This window comes from Chiloscyllium punctatum, chromosome 29 (assembly GCF_047496795.1).
Source record: "Chiloscyllium punctatum isolate Juve2018m chromosome 29, sChiPun1.3, whole genome shotgun sequence".
NCBI lineage: Eukaryota > Metazoa > Chordata > Chondrichthyes > Orectolobiformes > Hemiscylliidae > Chiloscyllium > Chiloscyllium punctatum.
The window spans coordinates 67,147,237-67,171,777 of NC_092767.1; the positions used below are offsets into that span (position 1 = coordinate 67,147,237).

Here is a 24,541-nt window from a genome sequence, read left to right on the forward strand (position 1 = left end):
CTCAGTCCAACACCGGCATCTCTAAATCATGGCTACCAAGAAGTCACAAAGTGAAGTTGTTGGATGACATTAAACAAAAGAGACACCACTGCACTCAGTTCAAAAGGAGTAATGTCCCCATGTGACCAATCATTACTGGGCAGCACTGGCAAATAGTCACTACTAGTTAAATATAAACAAACATCCCAGTTAGACAAACTGCTTGCCTGTCCTGACACTTGGAGGAATCAACATTATTCAAAATCCTATTCTACTGGCTCAGACTATTGATGTCAGTGGATTTCCCATTGGTTAAATTGATGATTATTAAATTGCAGTGTCAGATGGATCAATTGTAGGCATAAAATTAAAATTGGGAGCGTGTGAATGGTTACTGTTGCAAAAGGTTTAGCAGAGAGATAGCGAGGACTGGGTGCTGTGTGTGGATCTGGCTGCAAGGTCAACAGGATAAGGACACATCGAACAGGGAGGAACACCTTTAAAAGAAATAAATCACAACACGGAGTGAAACTTAAAAAATCTTTTCCCCATTTCCTACTTCTACAAAGACTTGGAGCACTGTTGTACAAGGCTGATTGTTGCTGTGACACAGCTTGCATAATTGCAGAGATTAAAATTAAAAAACAAATAGCAAAGCCAGATGGGTTTTAATGGGAAACATTTAACTTTTACATATAAAAGTAAACTAATCAAATGGGACCTGCCAAATCAGCCACACAATAAAGTCAGATTAAACAATGTGAATATTTATCTGTAAGCAAATCAGATGATCAAAAATCAGTCCTTGAAATGGGCAACTGTGAATGAATTGAGAACCTAGATTGATTTAAAGAAAGAGAGACAAGGGGCAGTTTTAGTTAAAAATGGCAAGACCAATCTGTTAATGGATAAAACAGGTCAGTAGGTGTAAAAAAATATGATATGCAACAACCATTTACAACAAGAATGCCACTTGTTAAAAAATACAGCAAGAGTTAAAAACACTCCTAGCAAAAGACAAGAGTTAGAAAAATTTGTAAGGGGTACCAAATCAAAAAACCTTGTACATTAAGAAATTTTAAAAAAAAGGTCAGTCAGACATAATTGGGCCCTTTGACAATATTGCATTAATTTTCAGTCTGTTGACAAGGAATTAAGAGTCTTTCTTAGCATAGAGCGACTGAACACCTTAAATTTCAACTGACTGGAGAAAGCTTGGTCATGCTGCCAGAATCACTGACCCGATTCTTTTGAAGACACTATTCTTAACATAGCAAAGAGGGGAATGTCTATGGATGTCAAAAACACTGATTTCCAGAAGTGTCCATGTCCTTCATAACAAACTGTGGCATTCAAAATTAACCTAGTTAAGAAAATATGGGAAAGTCACTGTTGGAGCTAGAGTGCACAAAGTCACAGGACACCAGGTCATCATCCAACAGATTGGAAATAAACCTGAAATTTCAAATAAGCTGATGGTTATAGTACAATGTGTTCAGAGACTTCAGAGTTAAGAAAATGATTGGGCAGAAAGAGAAAAACAGACAGAAGCAACAAGTATGCCATATCCATCAAAACAAAATATAACCGTCATAAGAGGTGTACCTGAAGAATGTCAGCTCAGTCATCAATATACCCCAAAACATCTTTAAAAAGTCATGCCAGTTAAACTGTTCATTTATTCAATTGTAGTGCTGTGATCACATCAAATCCCAGCCAATAAAAATGAAGGGACATTTTACTTCTACAATACAGATTACAAAAGATTAAACTGAAATCTACCAAAATAAAAATAACTGGAATATAACTGTGGCTCATGCCTTTTACATAAATGAAGGGTTACTGCAAGTTATCAACTTCACATAAAATACTAAAATACAACAGTCACAATAATGGAGAACAGCTCGCAGTCCATCTTGTCTGAAGTATTTTGAGTTTTCATGCGGCGTGCTGCACTGTGGAGAAGCAGAGTTTCAGAGTGTATGGGTAAGGACCACCTAGGGGAGAAGAAAATATCGATTATTCCAAAATAAACAAGCCTCACTCCTCCCATGACAGTCCCAGTTAGTTAAGACTTGTAGAAAGACATACTTGGGTTTTTCATTTGATAGTGATTCAGCAGAGACAACGATTCCATAGCATCGTTCTTTGAATCCCACTCAATCAGGCCAGAAGAACTCCTCTCACCTACAACGGAAATAAATTTGGAGTGACTGCCAACATATATTAGGAGGTAAAACAAGCCATGACCACAAAGAGCTGGAAGACAAAGGTCATTTGATTGTTGACACACCAAACATTACCAAATTGTCAACTGGACAAGAGGGAAATAACTGACCTTCTGAAGAGTTCACTGAATTGATGGAATGGTAGGCTGAGATGCTTTAAGCAGCTATCAAGATGACAAAACATGAAAACAAGCAAATTTGACATTTCCTTATGAACCTAGATTGTAAAAAGGCTGAATTTTCAACCAGAACTAAAGAGGAAGAAGTGAACGCTCTGGATTTAAAGCAAATTGATAAAAACATCTTAATATTCAGCTAGGAAAAGACCAGTTACAGGTTTTCAAGGTACTCCAATCTGAACTGTCTACAAAAATACATTTGTCTCCAATCACAATATCAAATCAGTACTTACTCTTTCCAGAAAATAACTTGAAGGCAGACGGTCTTTTCAAACCCAACTCATCACATACCTAAAAAAGAAAGCAGCTGTAGGTACCTTGTTGAAATTCAAGACTACTTTCATATGGTCAAGTCATACTCCTTTACTCTCAAGCCAAACAGTTCAACTACACCTGGAAACAAACTAAGAGGCAGTAGCCATTCGACCTGTGGAGTCTAGTCTTCTATTTAATAAGATTGATGATCACTTATGATCAACACCATATTCCTACTTTCTCCCTGATGCCGTTAATATGTCAAGAGATATTTTGTTCTTGATTATATGAAGTGACTTGGCCACCAGTTTTCTGGTAAGACTTCCACAGGTACACTACCCTTTGAGTGGAGACACCTTTCCTCAAGTTCAGATTTTTCCTAGACTTGCAATGCAAAAGGTGTCTGTAGGGAGATTAAATTGAGGTACTCTTGTGAATCTGTGGAATGCATATGAGAGGTGTGTGTGTGTGTACCTCAAACAGATAGTAACAGATTACTGAGGCACGTACAGTTACGTGGAGGAAGTCAACTGGTCAAGGCAGGCACGAACATGGCAGAGAACATGTTAAGACTGATAAATTAAAAAGGATTTCAGTGCAAGAGGCTTAACACAAGGTTTACGGCATACGACTGGGATATCAGCCATTATAGAAATGCAACTCAGGATGGACAGAACTGGCAGCTTAAAACATTCAAGGGTATAGATACTATAGGAAGGAAAGAAAGGAGGTGAGAGAGGAAGGGAAAGTGTCATTTTCAGTTAGGGATAACATTTTTGTACTTGGAGGATATTCTTGGAAGTACACACAGTGAGGTTGAGTGAAATGGAGAAATAAGAAAGATGACCACTTTATTGGGAATGTATTGTAGACTCCCCCACAAAATTTGTAAGGAAATCTCAGTTGTTTGTGAGAATGACAGGGTGGTAATGGTAGGAGAGTTTAGCTTTCCAAACATAGACTGGGACTACCACAATGTTAAGAGCTTAGATGGAGAGGAATTGTTGTGTACAAGAAAAATTATTCAGTTTGGGGATAAACCTACTAAAGGAGCAAAACTTTACCTTTGCTTGGAAAATAAGGCAGGTTAAGTGACTGAGGTATTATTTGGTGAGCACTTTGGGGCCAGTGATCATAATTCTATCAGTTTTAAAATAGCAATGGAAAAGGATAAAACTGATCTAAAAGTTAAAGTTGGAATAAAGGTTGATTTTAACAGTATTAGGCAGAATCTTTCAAATGTTGATTGGGACAGACAATTTGCAGGGAAAATGGACAGCTGGAAATTGGGAGGCCTTCCAAGAAAAAAAAGGCAGAATGTTCCTATTAGTGTGAAGTGCAAAGTAAAGCTGGTAGGTGTAGGGAATGCTGGATGACAAATGAAAAAAAGGCATATGGCAGGTATAGAGAACTGGGATTGAGTGAATCCCTATAGGAGTATAAATGGCAATAGTAGTATACTCGAGGGAAATTAAGATGGTAAAAGGGGGGGAACATGATATAGCATTGGCAAATGAGGTTAAAAAAGGGAATCCAAATAGATTCTACACATACATTAAAGGGGCAAAAAAGTAGTTAAGGAGAGAATAGCTCCCTTAAAACATTGATGAAATTTATATGTGGAACTGCAGGAGATAGACAAGATACTAAAATGAGTATTTTGCAATAGTACCTTACTGTGAAGAATAGGGAAGCTTGGGAAGACAGAGAACTCTGAGAAATAAAGAGTGGTATCTTGAAAGAGGTATTAGAGGTGCTAGACATGTTAAAATGCATAAAAGGTGGACAAATCCCCAGGACCTGATCAGGTGTATTCCAGACCTTCATAGGAAGCCAGGGGAGTTAGTGCTGGGCCCCTTGCTCATTTGGTTGTGAATATAGGAGGAACAGTTACCAAGTTTGCAGATGATACCAAAAATATTGGTATCGTGGACATTGAATGAGGCTACCTCAGTACAACAGGTCCTTGATCAGACGGATTGAAAAGTTCATTTAGATAAAAATGAAAGGTGTTGCATTTTGGAAAGGAAAATCAGGACAGGACTTGTACACTTATTGATAAGATCCTGGGGAGTGTTGCTGAACAAAGACCTTGGAATGCAGGTTCTAGATTGTTGAAGCTAGACTGTCAGGTAGACGGGGTAGTGAAGGCAGTGTTCCGTATAACTGCGTTGAAAGAAGAAGTTGGGAGGTCACATACAGGACATTGGTCAGGCCACTTTTGGGATACTACGTACAATTGTTGTCTCGTTGCTATAGGAAGGATGTTGTGAAACTTGGAAAAGGGTTCAGAAAAGACAAGGATGTAGCCAAAATTGGAAAGTTTGAGCGATTGGAAGGGGCTGAATAGTTCAGGTCTTTTTTTCCCCTTGGAGCAGAGACTGAGAGGTGACCTTACAGGAGGTTTATAAAATCACAAGGGGACAGGGTGAATAAGCAGGAGGCTGGAAGAACAGTTAGCCAGACAACATCAGGAGGTAGAGAAGTCAACATTTCAGGTGTAACCCTTCTGACATTGAGTTCACCTCCTTATGCTGCCTGGTTTATGGTGTTCTTCCAGCCTCCTGCTCGTCTATGTTGGATTCCAGTGTCTGTAGTTTGTTTCATACCCTTGGCTCGTCAACCAAACTGTATGAGAGCCCAAAACTGGCATAGGTTTAAGGAGGAAAGAAAAAGAGACCAAAGGGGCATGCAATGTCTTTCACACAGAGGGTAGTGCATGTATAGAATGAGCTGCCAGAGAAAGTGGAGACGGCTGGTACAATTACAACATTTTAAAAAGTACATTGAAGGTTTGTGTAAAGATTTGTAGCTCAGATGCCAGCTGCCATGGTTCCGGGTATGTTCGCTCAGCTGGGGCAAATGCTGACAAATGGGAGTAGATTAATTTACAATATCTGGATGGGACAGAAGAGTTGGAGCAACAGGTTTATTTCCACGCAGTACAGCTAACCAGGGCAGTTAAACCAAAATTTTGATCAAAAGATAGCACCTCGTACTGCTATCTTAAATGCTTAATAGTTGCAAAAGCACCTAAATCTTTTATTCAAATGAATAAACAGGAGTCTCGTTCCAGTCATCTTTTCAGTATCTGTGCAACATAAAAAACAAGTACAGCGGCTCAGAAAGGAGACAAAGCAAACATAGGGACCCCCAATATGCTAACTGAAAACGTTAACTAAATAGTACCTCACAGAAGGCTTCCTCAGTCACCTCTGGAGGGGCATTGAAATAATGTAGGACATTGCTTGGGTGCTGGATTCTGTTCTTGCTGGCTTGTTCTGGAGTGGTGAAGCGATTGTTCCTGGAACCAGAGAAATCCTTGAAACTGCAGGACCCATCTTCAAGCTCATATGATTGACCAGCCATTATAGCTTGTTGTTTGGATACACTTCACAGAGAGAAAAAAAAACAGACCGTTACCACAAGAATTTCCACAGCAGGACCTCACATAACCACATCCTCCTTGCACAGACGATCTCTCTTCACAAAATCAACAGTTGACACCACACCTTTTAAAAACCATCTTTACTGACTTGCCGTTCAGGATCCAATGTTATACCAAGCACAACAAGCAGTGAATTTAAGAGCTCATCAAGCAAACATGGTGTTGGACTGGGGTGTACGAAGTTAAAAATCACAACACCAGGTTATAGTCCAACAGGTTTAATTGGAAACACTAGCTTTCGGAGCGCCACAACCACCTGAAGGAGTGGCGCTCCAAAAGCTAGTGCTTCCAATTAAACCTATTGGACTACAAGCTGGTGGTGTTGTGAGATTTTTAATTTTAAGCAAAACATGAATCTTTTCACAGATGCTGCCTAACAATATTTCTGACATAATGTTTTGGTATTCGGCTACAATATCATTTTACATAGAGTGAATATTCACCACACTGCTGAGTCCCTCAGACTTTACTAGAATTGCGTATCAGTAAGTCTGCAGTGCAGAAAAGTACCTTGCAGCCCATTAAGTCTACACCAGTCAAAAACAAGCACCAATTAATGCTATTTTCCAGCACTTGATCCATAGCCTTTGCATCGCACTGCAGATCTAGATCCAGGTTTCCACCACTCTAGGTGTAAGTAATGGTCTTCACATCACCTTTGAAATGTGCCCCTTCAATCCACAAAGGAGTAAAAGTTCCTTCCTGTTTATGCTCAACACCCTGATAGAAATCTCCTCTCTCCTACAATGTGGATTTCAGAACACTAGACTCTACTTCACATAACTGGGGCGGGCCACTGGTCTAATTTAACTATTGTTTGAAAATCTTGGGATAGTATACTATATCTATTCCCTTCACTCTCCCATAGAAAATTTCAAATGTTAGCACCTACCAGACATTTAATTTTTGGTCAAACATGTAAGTATTATTCAAATGGCCGATGGCACGATCCACAGCAAATCCATCTCCCATCTCTACCATGGCAGCTCCTGGCTTACTCTTCATGAACTTCACCTAGAAAAACAATAAAAAAGGTGACAAATACGCAGATACACAGTCTTTCAGTACAAACTTACGATTGTTTAACCGTGGTTAAAAAAAAAAAATCACAAGTCTCAAAACGCACAGACCGAACAGTAACAGGCAATTGCCACAGATTCAAGTGTAATATAGTAGGAATAAGGCATCATGGTTCTCTGCCTCCAAGAAAAAGCAGAAAATTTACCTTTTCCACATTTCCATACAGACAGAAGATGTTGAACACTCGATCACAATTCATTCTTGAAGGGTCCAAACCATAAACCATCAGTACTGGGCTTTCTGCTTGAGGACCATATTCTGGTGGTGGTGGTGGTGGAGGAGGTCCGTACTGAGGACCATAACGTTGACTGGGTGGGCCCCGGTGAGGACCACCCACTGGAGGTGGACCTCCCATCCTTCGGCGTTCGTAATGGGTAGGTGGACCATAATCATCATCTGGATAGTGACTATATCCTCCTTGGGGAGCCCCTTAGGAAGGAATCAAAACAGATTTAAAAACGAATGCTACACTGAAGGCAGTGAAAACCTCCATACCACAAAATGAATCTTAGCAACCTGAAATGGCATATTTGTGAAATCTTTTAATACATTCTGCATATTGGACAGTAAAAGGGAGTTATATTACATTTCATCTTCAAACAGGAACTGCACTAAAGACAGCACAAGGACAGTGGAATTTTGTGACCAAGGGGAGAGTTTGTTACTGTGTAGAGCCATTCATAGCACTGTTCAAGAAATCCAGTGCTAAGTCAGCCAATCCAGTTGTGCAGCATTACAACAATTAACCTCATTACAAAATCAGCAGGAGGAGACACCAAAAATCTAAACTCATAGCCAGTCAATTTACTCGCTTTGGTGGCTATCCAGCAACCCTTGGTGGAAGTGCATTATACCCTCAAACAAGGGCAGGATTCACTCACCAAAGCGAAGTGTATATGATCACTGGCTGCATAACACAGTGAACTGTCACAAGACAAATTGCACCCAGCAAACGCCACTAAAATAGGGAGGGGGAAAAACTAAGCACTTTCTTCAAGGTGAAAAGGCAGGAAAAAGCTAAAGTTTCGACGTAAACAAGAGTATGCTGTTAAACGTATTAACACCCAACCCTCACCGTACTCAGATGGATGATCTCCAAGCAAGGCTGGCTGGCGCTGTCGCTTGTTAGGATCACCTTATAAAGAGAAAGGACGTAGTGGAAAAGGACAGTGTTAAATGCATTGCCCAAGCTGCCAGATAGCCAAAACAATAACAGAAAAATTGAAACTTGATTTTCTTCATGAGTTATTACAATATTTTCCACAGTACAGAGATACATATAAAACTTTGGCTTTGAATTTTATAGTGTAGTCTTAACAGATCTAATACCACAAAGGTTCAAGCATAAAAAGTTCTACTTACAGCCAGAGTTAGAGAACAACGTCCATGTGCACAATATGTCTGCATTTTTTTTCTTACCACCCAATGCTTCAACAGCAACTTATTGCAGTTTTGAAAGATGGCGCCCCAAACATATGCTTCAACCCTGCATTACACGTTTTACAGCAATGAATAGAGATTTTATACAAAGGCAGTACTAGTTCTAACAATTGCATCTAGCAACAAATTTCACGTTCACAGTTCAGGTAAAAGATTCTTCACAGGTGTCAAATGGTTCAGTAAAAAAGTTGTGAGCATATGATAACCCAGTGTTCCTCCATGTCGTTCTCCTGAAAGTAGTGTTGGATGTGTTGGTCTTGGGCTTTGTGGTAGGTAGCAAGGCTTACTTGTGCAGGATCTGTGTACATCTCCCACATGGGTGTCCAAAATGAAGTTGTGTACCATTGGTAATGTATCATTTATGCAGCAAAATAGCTGTACTGATGTGCCTCATACAATGTGTCTCTTATCCCTCCTGTTGAACTTGCATGTTGCCGAGTATCAGTTGTTTATGGCAGATGTCTGAATGTTCTCTGAAATGTAGGAATGTAGAAAACTGGTGTTTCAGCAGGTTGGGTTGACTGGTGGAAGGAACTCGGCATGTACTTCAAGAGCGCTGTATGAATGCACTTGTCTTATGACGAGAGTTCCTCTAAGCAAAGTGCGGGAAAACCCCTGAGACAATTCTGTATCAGTTCACATGAGGCAGTGTTTTTTGACCTTTTATCTGAAGAAATCTTGAAAATGAAACAGTTACATCTCTTGCGAATATGCCTCATTTTTGTCTGCCTTCAATACCTTCACTTCAGAAGTCTAGAAAAATGATGGTTTGCCTCACAGTATGTAAGTGATGGCATGTCGTATCGTTGTGGCTGCAAGGTAATCTTGGGTCAATGTATGACACTCGATGTACTGTTCTTGTTCAATGAAAAAAAAAGGAAAGAATTCTGCTTGCTTCTCCAGAAAGGTCTGCCTATTACTGCTGCACTGTGTGTGCCCTTAACCCTGAAAATGGTTGATTATATAATGCAAGAGCAGAGTTTAAAATTAACCGACTACTAGCATAGTTCAACATTTAAATGAGAATATATGCAGTTTGCTTCATTTGGATCATGCTACAGCTGAATTTCATAAAAACAGCTCATACTCTTGTATACCAGATTTATACACAAGTTTTGTAAACTTTCCAGAAGTCTCTTAATTTTAAACTGTGCATATTTGGCTTCCCAATGGTTACACATGTACACCTCGAAGTTTAAATGGCAATTTAATGCAATTTTGGATCAGATGTGCTCATTATAGGTGAATAGTGCAATTTAGGATTAGATTCAGATAGATAGTCATCACAATCATATAGAATTCAACTGTGCATTGTGAAGGAATTCATGAAGTAATTATACAAATATCCTTTAAAAATACATGCTGTCACAGTTTACAGTCACCATTTGGGCTGCCAAAATCTCAGGTTTGACTTTCCACTTTATTCAATGCAATGATAAATTATATTACAGCACTAACTTAAAAGCATACCCATATGAACATGTAACTAAAACCCATGCATTGGATGGGTAAGAGGACATTAGATTTGTACAAGCTGCCACCTTGCAACGATCCAAACTAGCAGCATGCCTCCCAGCTTCATTTTATGGTGACTTCAAAATGTACAACAGGTAGTATACTCAGTGAGCAGCCATTACACGTTTTCGTAATTGGCATTACAGTCAGTAACAGAAGGGCATGGCAGATGTAAAAACTTAGATGTTAAACTGATTCAACTCAAGTCAAGATAGTTAGCCAAGTTACCAATAACTGGTAACCAAATCAAACAACATCACTCCAAAATTGCCTTCTGACTACTGAGAGCAGTTGAGTAAAATTGGACTTGCTCCATTTGAAACCCTGCAAATGAAGTTAGCTTCATATAATGAAAATTTAAAAGTTGGCTCAGCAATCTGACTCAATTGCGGACAAATCAGGGAAAATGCCAAGGCACTAAAATAAAAAGTAAGTCCATCCTATCCTTGGTAGAGCGAGGTAAAGATTTCTTGACATTTCTGTAAGTTAACGGCAGGCTTTCACAAAACAATTAGCATAACATTAAAGTGCTCCATACAAAAACAGTGAATCAAAAAAGCCCACTAATCTTTAAGGCAAAGATCAATATATACAAAAATATTAGAAGCATTGATTATATATTTGATTGCAGAAAATCCCTCAATGCTTGCATTTTAGTTAACGAAAACATAATATTAACCCAGTTAGCAATTACCTAAAGCCAAGACAATTTTGCCTCCAAGTGTCAGCACGGTCACCTAGCCTATGCTGATGAGTACACAGTCCACAGAAAACCACTGAGTGTTTACATTCACTAAATATCAGTACACCAAGTGGAACACAGGTGGCAAATGTCAGGAAAGTCAAACCTTGTTGTGGATGTGCAAAAACTTCCAGCAACATTCTGCATTGAGACAAGTTCAGTCACAGAGCATCACATGTCAGATTAAAGTCAGAAAGCATTTTAGAAACAGGCCCTTTATTCAAGCAAGCATCATACTGGAATCTTAATTCCATAAAAACTTAACCTGAGCTACTCAAAAAAGGTTTTTTCCACCCTAGATGAACTTTAAGGATATGAAAATTTACAATCATTGTTGAATGTTACTTAGGAAAGTAAGATATCAAAGCAGGCAAATGCAAATGTGTTCAATGGATGCACAAAGCTTTAATAGATTTATGGTTCAGGAACACAGTGTACTATGCTGGCTGCTTTATACCCTACCTCGGCGAAGTCACAAGACATAGGTCAGATGGTAATGAACATTCCTTACAAAACTACAGCAAGAGCTAAGCATTTTTACATAATCCAAAAGATTGGAGCAAGGCACCTAGATTAAAAAAGCCAAATGGTTATAATCTGGATCTCATTTGGAATAAATCTTCTGCAAAGCAGATTAACCAAAAAGGAAGCTTATTGTAAGTGGAACCAAAGTCACAGCTTTTATGGGATTAATTCTGCTACATACATCCTATGAGGAACCATTTAAAAATCTACAGCAATTAAGCAAGACTGTTGAACACCACTACCACATGAGCGATACTAATATTCAGTAAAATCTAAACCATCTGCTGCCAAAGATACCAGCAAAGCTAGTCAAGTCAGTATTTTTATTGCTTATTCCTTAGTTGAACCTGAGACTGGAGGTTTTTTTAAAGCGCTACCCTAGTCTAGAACCACAATCACAAGATTGCACATGGACATATGCTATCGGGAAGATTCAAGTTCAGTCTTTATGCTTATTCAGGCAACTCCTTTCGACTCATTCCCTTCCACAAAATGGCTAGAAATAAATTTCAAGCCACAGTACCAAAGTACAGATGACTTTGTGACAACAAATCTTAATCAATATAATTCCAAATATTAGTCTTGAACCAGCTAGATCACTGGATCTTGATTTAAGTTAAATCAATTTAAGAAAAAAATTTAAAGTAAATGTATGAATGGATTATATAGTTGAGCTGGTCATAGAGATGGAATGAGAATACCATAATTATCCAAATTTCAGAGCTCAATGCAGCAATAAGAAATTGTTTAAGTTGAAGACTCAAATGGAGGATACCGTTATGTTCATTTAACAAGTTGACGTAATGGTAGGTTTAGAGAAAACATCAACATTAGTTTAAACTTTCCCAAATCTATAATCATCCTGATGTGGAAAGGCAACGGAATTAGCTCCACTGTGAAAAGTGAACATCCAATGAAGAGCAGGAAAAAAAAAGTATTCTGTAAAACTTTAGCCCTTCAAAAAGGCTTTTTCCCTACCTTCTGTCCAAGTTTCAAAAACCTAAGCCAAAACTCAAACATTATACTGCTGTCCCAAAGTCTGTTTGACAAGGATGAACTGCAATACAGTTTTGTCAATAGCCAAAAGCAAAAACAGCTAGTACTTATAGATACATCACACTTAAAAAATTTTACTGATAGCTGCTGGGGACAGCCAGCATGTGGTGAATAATGTTGAAAACAGAAAATGGCAGAAATACTCTGCAGGTTTCGGAAGATAGAAAGCCTGGTCATGACCTGGAATTTCTTTTAGACGCTACAGATCTGCAAGACAATGTTTACAACGGTTTTTTTATTCCATAATATCTGCATCTGCAGTATTGTATTTGCAGATATGACAATTTTGCCTTACTGATAATATAGATTAATGACCTAGCAGACAGCAAATTTCTAGAGGAAGTGGAACACTTGGCATAAATTTGAGTTCACGTAGTCAATACAGATCTACATAAGCCCCATTGAACTCAAAAATAGAACCCGTACTAAAAAGACATATTTAAGTGAAAGCTACAACACACGGTAAACAAAATATTGTTCAATGCAAAATTACCTCACTCACATGAAAGCTTTCCAGCAGCCCAAAGAGCTATTAAAAAGTTAGTCAATAGTGCATTCAGTCCTGGTCAAGTGTCTACCCACTGAGCTAGTCGCAATCTCCATCACCCTCAACTTACTGGAAAAATGAAAGCTGTACACCAAAAGCAAGAGCCCATCACCTTAAGGCTAATCAGTTGTTAGATTTCTATGGTGCAGTAAATCAATGTTGCTGGAAGCTTTTCTCAAATCTATTAAGTGACAGCACCAAAGTTAAACTGTAAAATATAGTGTAGTGTATAATTTTCAATTGGAATGCGTACAATTTCAGTCACAAATAATTCTCTATAACATGGAATATGCATATACTAAATCTATTACCTTGTCCTCCCAAAGTAGGATTTGTATAGTCCCATGTGTCCTGATCATTTTTGAAGACATTCAAACGTGTAGGCTACAGAAAGTGGAATCAAAATTAGATTAACAAACTGATTAGGTGAACATCTGCCCTTCAGCTGAGGGCCACGATGCAGGCTAAAACCTAGTTTCCTTATGCAACACAAGGGCAATACAGAGCCTCAGAGCACGTACTGCTGGCTGGTATCATATCAAACTGCAAAACACGAACGCTTGCATACAATACGATCAAATACCAATGTCATATTCTGAAGTAAATCAGCACACTAAGTGGAGGGTTAAAAGATTTTAAAGGCAAAATTCTGCATTTAATACGTCCATATCACTTTTCACAATTCCTTACAAACTTTAAAAGATTCCATCCTAAAATCTTACATCAGTATCCTCTGTCACTGACTACATTTCAAAAGTTACTTACCTTTGCATACTCAATCTTCAAAGTACAACATCCAGAATAAATGTCTGCTCCATTGAGAGATGCTTTTGCTCTTTGTGCACTTTGTACAGAATCAAATGTGCCTCATGTTAAGGTAAATATTACAGAATTATTAAGGATGCACAATAGCTGCCTGCTAATGCAAAGTCTAAAGCACTACAACTATAACAATCAAACATTACTTTATTTTTAACTCAAATAGTCTATTAGAGACTTCTGTGGTCAGTCATTACAATTAATGAATGGTTACACTGAGGGAAAATAAATGACAGATTTAATAAAATAAAATTTGAAAAAACCTCAAAGTGGCTCTCAGCCAAATTAGTGACCAAAGCCTTTGAAACAGCTGGCCTTAAAAAAAAAGCTTCAAAAATAAAGGGTGGGATATAAACAGATTAGAAGTGGAGGACTAAAGTATGGGGCCCAGTCAGCAAATATTCTTCGAGTACACAGGGTGCGCAAGAGGTCAGACCAACTGGAAGCACAGGGACTAGAGGTTGATAGAATCTGACTTCAACAATCAAAAGGGGATTATGGCCATGCATATCACAAAATATCATAAGAATATCACAAAAACAGGTAATCCTCAGACCATGTATTCTTCAAAATACCTTATTGTATTAACTGCAAATCATAGCAAATCCAAACCCAAAACATGGCACAACCAAACTGCAAGAATTTATTACACTAATTTTCAATCATACACTTCACAGAAACAGCAGGCAATTGAGCAATGATTCTGCACTGCCATTCAATAGGACCATAGCTAATCATCCAACTTAGTACCCTAAAATCCCTTCTTCATGGTACCCTTGGAGCCTTTTAACCCAAGAATCAGATCTAATTTCTACTTGAAAACAATGTTTTGATCTCAAATGCTTTTTGTAGCAGAGAATACCACAGCCTCACCACTCACTGGATGAAGATGTTGAAGAGGTTTCTCCCAATCCTAAAGGGACCACCCAGTATCTTTCAACTTCAATTCACTTATATGTAAATATTGAAGAATACACCAGAATCTAACAACAATTTGTTAAACAAGTAGAATAGATCAGCAATCTTCCATCAAATTCCTTCCACACATCTCATTCTATGCTCAAATGTTAGTGCCCAAAAAAAAAGGATATTCCACCATTGCTTGGACTCCATTCTTCCTAAATATGACAATCCTTTGCACAGGCCCGCATGGATTGCATATAGTGTACAAAACATCCTGAAAAATTTTAAAAAAAAGCTATTAATTGTGATAAATCTGGTCATGCATTTACTCAACTCAGCCTTCCACCCATAACCCCCTTCAGGAGGCAAAGGATGTGAACCTCAGTTTATACAACCCAAAGAAGCAAATGAATGAGATACACAAACGTCAATGAGCAATAAAATATTACATTTCCAACGGAATTTCATTCATTCAGTTTAAAATCAAATCCAACAGACATGCCTTTCTCCAATTCAAATACACCCCATAATGCAGTTGTAAAATTTAAAATAACTCACTGTTGTAATTGGATAGATGGGGTTCATCACTGTGAAGAGGAGTATGTTGTTCACATTTCTGGAATCATCAGAATCACCAGGTCTGGAAATTTTCTGACTAGTTGAGTAGTTCACAAAAGCAGGCTGTGCACCAACATAGATCTGGCTTTCAACTGCAAAGTTGACACAGGCACATGCACCATTCAGATCTTCAAATTCCACTAATGCCTGTCTCTTCTTGGGCATCATCACAACATAGCTGAGAATTCAAACATATTGTGCCAATTATTAAAAAATGCCATGTACATAAGTAACTAGCAATCTTCAGAGTACCAGAGAAGAGAATTTCCAAAGTATTTAACCTCCAGCAATAATCATGATCTGTCAACAGCAATCTAAACTGGCAGCAAAACCAAAGTCTACAGTATCATGGCCGCTTAAAAAGAAAGTGGATAGTGTCATTTATCTTCAGACTACAATACAGAGCAAACTCCATTCAGATAGAATTGAAGTTAAGTTTGTAAAGAAAGCAGAAACATTTTACATCTTCTCCCAAAAGTACTGTACCGAAGTGTTCAGAACAGAAAGATAGGAGAAAGAATGCCTAATCAAAAAGTCAATTATCTAACCATAGTATCAAGTCAGGCATTCAGACTGAAAATATTTGAGAATCAGGAAAATGAGTTCTGACAATAAAAGAACGTGTTAGATAATAACAAAACATTCAGAGCATTATTTAAAAATTTCACCAAGACTTCCATGATGTACCATGAGCAATTTCTATGTGCACACGCGTTTAAATCTAGTTTTAAAGAATATTAGCATAAGATTTTGTTTTAGCAGCGAACAGCATAAATTCAGACAAATTACAATCACTCCAGACATATCCAAAACAGAGAACCTATAAAGCAGAGCAGATAACTGTTGTACAGGAGGAAGATCATGTCATCATTTATTTCTATTTTGAAACAGAAATTGTGAAGTTTTAAAGCCCAGTTTAGATGAACGCATTCCAATCTCATTAGCTATTCAGTTTTGAAGAAACATTAACTCTGCATTCTCTCCAGATGCTAAAAACCTGCTGAGATTTTCTAGCAATTTGATTTTGTTTGACTTCCAACACCTGCAGTCCTTTTTTTGCCCCCGCCCAACCATTATTTGATTAGTCATTTGTTGGCCATCTGTGTAGAAGTAGGGTGCCCCTTGCAATTAGGAGCATCTACATGCACTTTCCACTAGTTTGACAAATTATACTAACTTAGGAACTGACCATCCAAGCACTCAGAGCTTCAGCTAACTTGGTAGCAAATGCCTCTATAAATGAAGTTATTAAAGACAACAGAACAGTGTACATTTTAACCCTGCTCAAAAATCTCAAATTACAGGTATCCATGACATTTCCATGTGATGGATCATCTTTCTTTGAAATTATTTGACTGCCAGATCACTGAAAACACCTTGCAAGTTACTACAACAAGAAACTTAATCTGACCAGTCAATATTGCAGCTAAGAGCTATAATAGTGTTGAGTGACCCACTACCCAAAATCCTTAAGCCTTTCCATCATAAAAGCATTGAGCGCAGTCGAAGACACTCCATTTGCCTAGACATGTACAATTCCAATAAACAACTAGAGAAAGCAACCAGCTGGGTTAACATCTAATCCATCATCTTAGAATTTTCATTTCCTACACCATTAGCTCACCATCCTTGCAGCATTTACCAGCTACAAGAACTACATCAACTCACCCAGGCTTTGGCTTTACCTTTACCTACAATATCGAAATCTGTCTAGAAGAACACAAAATCATCAACTATCAGTATCCCTTCTAGTCAAATAATCCTGATTTGGAACGGGAAATACATCTGTTCCTTTGTTATTGCTTGGCTGAAAATATGGAACACACAAACAGTACCATGGGACACCTTCAGGATCAACCACTGCATTACAAGCCAGTACTCACTACCACCTTAAGGCAAATTGGGATCGACAATAAATACTGGTAATGTTAGAGGACACTACAATCTACAGGACATTCAAAGGTTAACACTTAATGACAAATGAAGCGAGTAGATTTGGTTCTGCCTCACAATTACCTAGATTCATATCAGGAGCTAAAATGTCAACCCTTATAGTTTAACTTAACAGTAAGAAGAATTGTCAGAATCCAATCAATGACAAGCAACAAACAAGACAGCTGTCATTCAAAAAGTTTCCCAATTTCTAAAACTGCCCATTGATCAATTTGTACAAGTGTCAGACATTTGTGTATCTTTGGCTGTCCCCATATTTCATAATTCACAGCACCCTTGAAGCCCAAGTAGGACTTCATCTGCAAAGTTTTAAAAATAATTCTGAAGTCAAAGCAGCATCTTGACTCAACTTGATCAGCATACCTGATGGCACCAAATTCCTGTAGTGCTTCTACAAGATCTGCTTCCATAACGCCATCAGACAATCCTCTAACATGTACCACAGGGGATGGGGATGGTTTGTGAGGATCTTCAAGATAGCTGCCATCTTGTTGCTGCAAGGGGTAAAAAAAACACTTTAGTACAGCAGGCATTTAGATAGTGTATAGTTTTCAGTCCTGACCACCCAAGGGTCTTGTGGTTGGTGGCAGCAACGGTCTCATGCATTGTCACTGGGAGTTCATTAGGGTGAAGAACCGCAATGGTAACCCTGACGCAGTAACATTTTTTAAAATTCTGGTTTTTGCATCTCAGGTGATCTTTTTTAAAATGTAAGATGTTGCCCAAGAATGGAGACTTTATATACTTCACTGTACTCCTGTACTTGAGTACACATAACAAATCTAATTCTTAATTACAATCTCACTGCATGTCTCGAATGTTATACACTAATTGTTTAATTGACTGAAGGCAGCAAACTTCGAAAGAGTGCAGAAAAAGATAAGAATGGTTTCACAAATAGGGAATTTCAATTAAGAGATTGTTTACAGACGGCCTAGAAGTGATTTAATAGAAGCGTTTGGACAAAGCAGACAAACTTGCCATAAGCATAACGGTCAAAAGTCAAAAAAAAAGTTAAACCTATTCACAGAGGGACAACAGGCAACACAGGAAGAACTTTACTGAGCGGTTTAGATCTGCCTGAAAAAGTATTAGAGCAGATTCAAATGTAGCCAAAAGAGGAGTTGTATGTGAAAGGGAAAAAAAATTAAGAGTAACAAGGAAATAAGACGAAGTATAGGGTGATTAGATAAAGCACAGAAGGAGGTCAACTCTTCAAATTCTACCACCTTCTCATAATTATAGCAAGTCTGTTTTTCTCATAAAAAGTTGCAAATAATACAAGTGATAATTCTGGTTACACAGACACAAATAAGGCACACAACCGGTTTAACATCTTAGGAACTGAAAGTAAAGTGAAAGGATTTGGTAGTTCCAGTTTCAAGGTCATAACAAGACTCTGAACCATACAAATGCAATTACAATTTTCAACAGGCTGCAACCATGACCAATATAAAATCAACAAAATAAATAATTCGGCTGGGGAACAACAACAAAAAAAGGGCTATACTCAAAAGGTTTCTCTCACACAACCTGCATCATTTTGCAAGCTGGTGTGAACAATAACTGCAGCCCATGGGACCACCTGCTCACAAAGGTGATCAAAGGTTAACAGTGTATGCTGCAACACTGAACAAAGTTTTAAAATCTGTCAACGGCATAAAACTCGTGTAGTGTGGATGATACCAATTCAGTGCAACAGCTATCAGACTGGGCACACAATAGCAGATGGAAGACAATCAAGAGAAGCACAAAGTGAGGAACTTAAAGATAAGTCAACAGAAACTGTGACTTGTGACATAGTTCCAAGAGTACTTAGCGTGGAAGCAGGATCTGTTGAAAGTAGTTAGCAAAGCAATTGGGGCCAGAGGCTTCGTAAAAAGAAATACAATACAAAACATGGGAAACGTGTTCGACTTATGTTAATGCCCCGGTTAGACCACAACCAAAGCACTACATTCATGGATGAAGGGAAGAGCACGAGAGCAGAAATCTGGCAAAATGGTTCTCTAAAAATAGGGAAATTTTAATTATAGAGCTGGATTACAAAAGATGGGAATGCCCTCCATGGAGCAAAGGAGATTGTGGCTCCTTGACAAAAATAAATTTGTAGAGAAGTAACAACAGAGGAAGGGAATGAGACTGTCTAGATGGCTCCAGGGAGCCTGTTTTTTTTGCTACACCAGTAACTCCCTTCCCAAACAATTTTTAAAACTTCCAGTAGCAAGTGACAGCCACTCCCATCCCATTGCCTGCATGGGATGCAATAAATCATCCAGCTTTATACGAGAGAGAAGGTCCTGTTTACAAGACACTGGGTTCAAGCCCCACTCCAGGGTTCGACCACAGACAAAGGCAGACAATCTGGTGTCCTATTGAACAAGAGTGAAATTGTGAGGGCCAGGATTTGAAAATGAATCAAGGCCCAATACCTTGAGTGGATGTAAAGGGCCTGTGGGAAGGATGTGATTGCACCAGAGAGGGTGCAGAGGATGACGTCTAAACTGGAGGAAATTAGCTATGACGTAAAATCAATAGTATGGGGTTGGTTTCCTTAGAGCAGAGGTGTAGAGGGGAGGGGGTCTCTCAGACATATACAATGTAGAGAAGTTTAGATATATGAAGAAAATTTTCTCTTTAGCAGAGGCGGTCAATAACAAGTAGTTTTTACGACAAGAAGGTGGCACAGTGGTTAGCACTGCTGCCTCACAGCGCCAGGGACCTGGGTTCAATTCCCGCCTCAGGCGACTGACTGTGTGGAGTTTGCACGTTCTCCCCGTGTCTGCGTGGGTTTCCTCCGGGTGCTCCGGTTTCCTCCCACAGTCCAAAGACGTGCAGGTCAGGTGAATTGGCCATGCTAAATTGCCCCTAGTGTTAGGTAAGGGGTAAATGTAGGGGTGGGTTGTGCTTCGTTGGGGCGGTGTGGACTTGTTGGGTCGAAGGGCCTGTTTCCACACTAAGTAATCTAATCTAAAAAAAAGGTTTAGAGGGGATTTTCACCCAGAGGATTGTGGACACACTTTGGATGAACAGTTGAAACGCCTTAGCAAACAAAACGTGCTGGAAACACAATAGATGGACAATCTGCAATTACTGGAAATAAACAATAACAGCTATTACAGGAAAAGCAGTTAATGAAACGTTTTTGAGCTATTTGAAATGAGAGCATGGTAGCCGAGGCAATATTGTCCAGGAAATCAATAACACAAAGATCAAGGTGTTTAACTGTGAATTTTAATATAGAATTGTCTACCAAATGCCATAGTATGGCATAAATCGCCCGAAACATCCATTTGTTCGCGAGTGGCTCGAGATAGATGCAGCTTCAACCCACTAGCCACCAAATCCCGACACGTGCTATCGCCCTCCAAGGCCAACGCTGTCATGCAGGGGGTAGGTGAAACCACGCCACTAATGGCGGCCAGGTGGGGAGGGAAGGAAGTCTGCAAGATACCCGACCCAACCTGACTTCCATTTCCAACAGCGGCCGCAAGAGGAATAAAGTGCGCTGAAACAGGGAGAAGGCGGCTCCCACTGTGGACAAACGAGCGGCCAGGGAAATGGGCCGGTGGATAAGAGAGAGGGTGGACAGAAGTCATCGACACAAAGCAGATACTTGTCTTCACCTCAGGGCTAGTGCCACAGCCGGCTCCGCGTCACAAAATGGCGGCGCCTCAACAGCACTTGATTCATAACGTCCCCTCTCGCTCCCCCCACCCCGTATTTATTTTCCCCTGAGTCGGTACCCGGCCTCCGGCTCCTCTTACTCGGTTGCCATCGTTTTCGGTTCGCTGGCGTTTTGCTGCGCGCCCGTCGTACACCTGCTGCCTTGTCGCCATCTTAACACCACTGCCGGCCGTCTTCAGATTCCGTCAGAAAGAGACAACATGGCAGCCGCTATAAATAGTCGCGCTGCCGGGCCCTTTCCCGCCCCCTTCTTCACCGGTATCCAATTGATGAAGCGGGACCAAGAGCTCGCCCTTCATCCCGGTCCTGATTGGTAGCCAACAACAAAGCGCGCCCTAGGATCTCGCGCCGATTGGTTATTGTTGGTGAGATCCATCCCATCGTAACATCCGAATGGAGACGAAGCATGTCAATCACACATCGCCGCACTCGGATAGGCTGACGCACGTCATCATTTTACAAAGGAACCTCTATCTCGAATAACCCAATCTTGTGCTCCATGTGGACCTAATATAAAAGACCTTTGCTTCCTGCAGATAATGAATCTCAAATTATATTCACCTTCCCTTTCACTAGAAACGGATTCGACTCGATTGGCCGAATGACCTGCTTCTACCTTGCCAGTTTTAGGTTGACAATTAACCATGTAACTTGATGAAGCATGTAAGCAAAACCTTGGTGAACTATTAAGAGGGAAAGAGCAATGTATAGAGTCAGAATGGAAATTTTGGATTTAAAGTACTTGAGAAAGGATGCAGTGGAGGAGGTGTAGATGAGGTTCACTAGGCTGATTCTGGAATTGAGGGGGTTTGGCTTGTCAGGAGAGACTAGAGTAGGTTGGGATTATATTCATTGGATCTTTTGGAAACATAAAATTATGAAGGGGATAAGATAGAAGTAGAGAGAATGTTTCCACTGGCAGGTGAAACTGAGACAAAAAGGCATAGGCTCAAGATTAGAGGGAGCAGATTTGGGACTGAACTGAAAAGAACTTCTTTACGTAGAGGGTTGTTCATTTATGGAATTCCTTGCTCAGTGAAAGTAGAGGATACTACTTCAGTAAACGGCTTTAAAGCAAGATAAGTTTTTTTTTGTCTGAACAAAAAATGGAATTAAGGGATATGGCAAGAGCACAGGTAAGTGGATCTGAGTCCACAAAAAGATCAGCCATGATCTTATTATATGATGGAACAGGCACAAAGGGCCAGGCAGCCTACTCCCACTCCTAGTTCTTATATGTAAGTAGCCAGGTGAGGGGTGGGGGTGGGGGTGGGGTTGAGGAGAAAGTATCAGGCTTGTGCCGATTCCAGTCAAGAATCTCTCAATGCAGAAATTCAATAAATGGACAAGTCTCACATGCATGGCCACAATTTGTACCTAATATTCCACTTGTGGACCAAGTGACCAATTCATTCCTAAAGCAAGCTTGTCCAGACTTTCTCTGCATATTTCAAATGTGCAACTTCACCACTTGGGACAGTTATCAACTTGCCATTGGTGATGTTCACAATTAACCGAGGTGCACCAACAATAAACAGAGCAGTCATCAGTTTATAGGTATAATTATATTCATAGTCATACAGCATGAAAACAGACCCTTTGGTCCAACCAGTCCATGCCAAACATAATCTCAAACTAAACTAGTCCCATGTGCCTGCTCCTGGCTCATATCCCTGCAAATCTTCCCTATTTGTTTATCTATCCAAATGTCTTTTAAACATTCTAATTATACATGCATCCGTGCCCTAGTTGGGACTAGTTTTTCAAAGGAGTGAGCAAGCGGTGTCCCATTGAAAGGTTTTCCAGAAGTCAAATTAGCAGAGCAGATTGGTTTTCAACATTCCAGAAATAATCCTTACTAATTCAATTCAGCCCCTTATAAAGTACCAACACCACCACCCCAGAACTTAACCCTATTTTCAATTCTGCATTAAAAAATGTAAACGTACCCCCTCACCATCTCCAACTTCACAACTCCTCACCCAACAAGTACCTGGTCCCCTCCCTAAGTTATGTTTCAACCATTCACTAGAACTTGCCTGACAATACAAGATGAAACACTTGTCTGTTTAACCTATCCAACCACCAAATTCTCCCTAAGAGTTATTGAGAATTATTTTCTCCAATTCAGTGCAGGATTCATTGTTCATGATGGGGCTACTTCCAAATTACATCAAATAGGGTAGACAACAGCACTGTTCTCTCCAAATTTAGTTTTAATCCTCTAAACTTGTGACTTTCAAAAAAAAATTTATCCTGTTTCCACTCTATAACACAAACATATCAATGTCCAGTAAAACTCAACACAAAATTCAGGGGCATCTCAGCTGTTCCCTGGATACTTTGGTGTCCTTGGAGGTCTGAATGTCCTGGGTCTTTTTGGTCCAAAAGAAGAAGGTAGTTTTGCTGAAGAAGAGAATGCATTGGCATATTCTTGCACTTGACCAAATGAAGGGTTTCACTTTCAGTTTTAATTTTAAATTGGTGGATGCACACGCCATCTCAAAGCTGCCTCCAAACCCACAGCATCCATCATTCCCTTGGAAAGCAATTATTCTTGGTTATCTAACTGGATGAGTTGTCAGCAAATTGCCTTTTTGCCATTTTCTATATTCTTACAATTTAGACACCAAGGGTGTTCAAACTATGTGAAATATACTGACAAACATGTGAGCTGGGTGCAGAAATCAGCATTTGGCTTTGAAAGTCTGTTCTGCCATTCAATAAGATTATAGCTGACCTGATTACTCCACATTTCCACTTACCTCTGATAGATTTTTGATGAGCAAGGGACTGACAGCCTACCTCTGCCTTAAAAGTATTCAAGGTCTCTTCAAGGCTTCCAATACCTTTTGAGGAAGAGTTCCAAAGTCTCATGACCCTCAAAATAAAAAATCCTCATTGCCTTTAAATTGAAGACACCTTATTTTGTTCTCTTATGATGTCACACACACACCCCACCCCACTTCTTCCTAGTAGTACCGCAAAGGTTAATTCCTGGAACATTCAGCACAATTCTGGAATGCTAGCACCTCCAAGCTATTTCAGAATAGCACCAAATGAAATAATGGCTGTGCCTGGTGATACATGAGACACACACCAAGGTACATGTTAAGCTGAGGGCTGAAATTGCTTTGAGTTAAAACACTTCCAATTGGGGCTGGATTGGTAACCCAGAGGTCCAGGCTAATGCTCTGGAGACAAGTTAAATCCCACCATGGCAGTTGAGGACATTTACATTCAATCTTTTATTAAATCTGGAATAAAATGCTATTCTCAGTCATGATTTTTAAACTATTGGAGATCGTCAACAAAGGCCATGCAGTTCATGACTGCACTACAGGGAAAATGCACCATGGCTGAACCGAACCATACAACTACAGCAGTTCAGCACATTACCACCATTTTCTCAAGGCAGTAAATAGGATAGACAATAGACCATTGGCAAGTCATAAAAAAAGCATTAAAAAAATCATAAAAATTCCACTTTACTTTCCAACCCTCAGTTCTGATGAAAAGGGTTGCATCCAGAATGTCACACCGGCTTTCTTCTTGCACACTTCTACT

General features: G+C 39.5%; 1 protein-coding gene across 2 annotated transcripts; it reads right to left on the reverse strand.

Moving 5' to 3' along the window:
- Positions 1-1,626: 1,626 nt before the first annotated feature.
- LOC140454491 (heterogeneous nuclear ribonucleoprotein L-like) lies at positions 1,627-21,223 on the reverse strand. Of its 2 annotated transcripts, none has more exons than XM_072549284.1 (13): positions 21,055-21,223; positions 17,651-17,781; positions 15,275-15,512; positions 14,903-14,990; positions 13,760-13,854; positions 13,306-13,378; positions 8,245-8,304; positions 7,315-7,598; positions 6,982-7,103; positions 5,831-6,032; positions 2,620-2,677; positions 2,071-2,166; positions 1,627-1,976 (listed from the first exon to the last, which is right to left on the reverse strand). In XM_072549284.1, exons 1-13 carry the CDS (start codon positions 21,124-21,126, stop codon positions 1,918-1,920), a joined length of 1,578 nt encoding a protein of 525 aa, XP_072405385.1. In that variant the 5' UTR covers positions 21,127-21,223; the 3' UTR covers positions 1,627-1,917. The 2 variants fall into 2 exon arrangements, with proteins under 2 accessions (XP_072405385.1, XP_072405384.1); XM_072549283.1 differs by having other exon boundaries at positions 21,034-21,198.
- Positions 21,224-24,541: the final 3,318 nt, after the last annotated feature.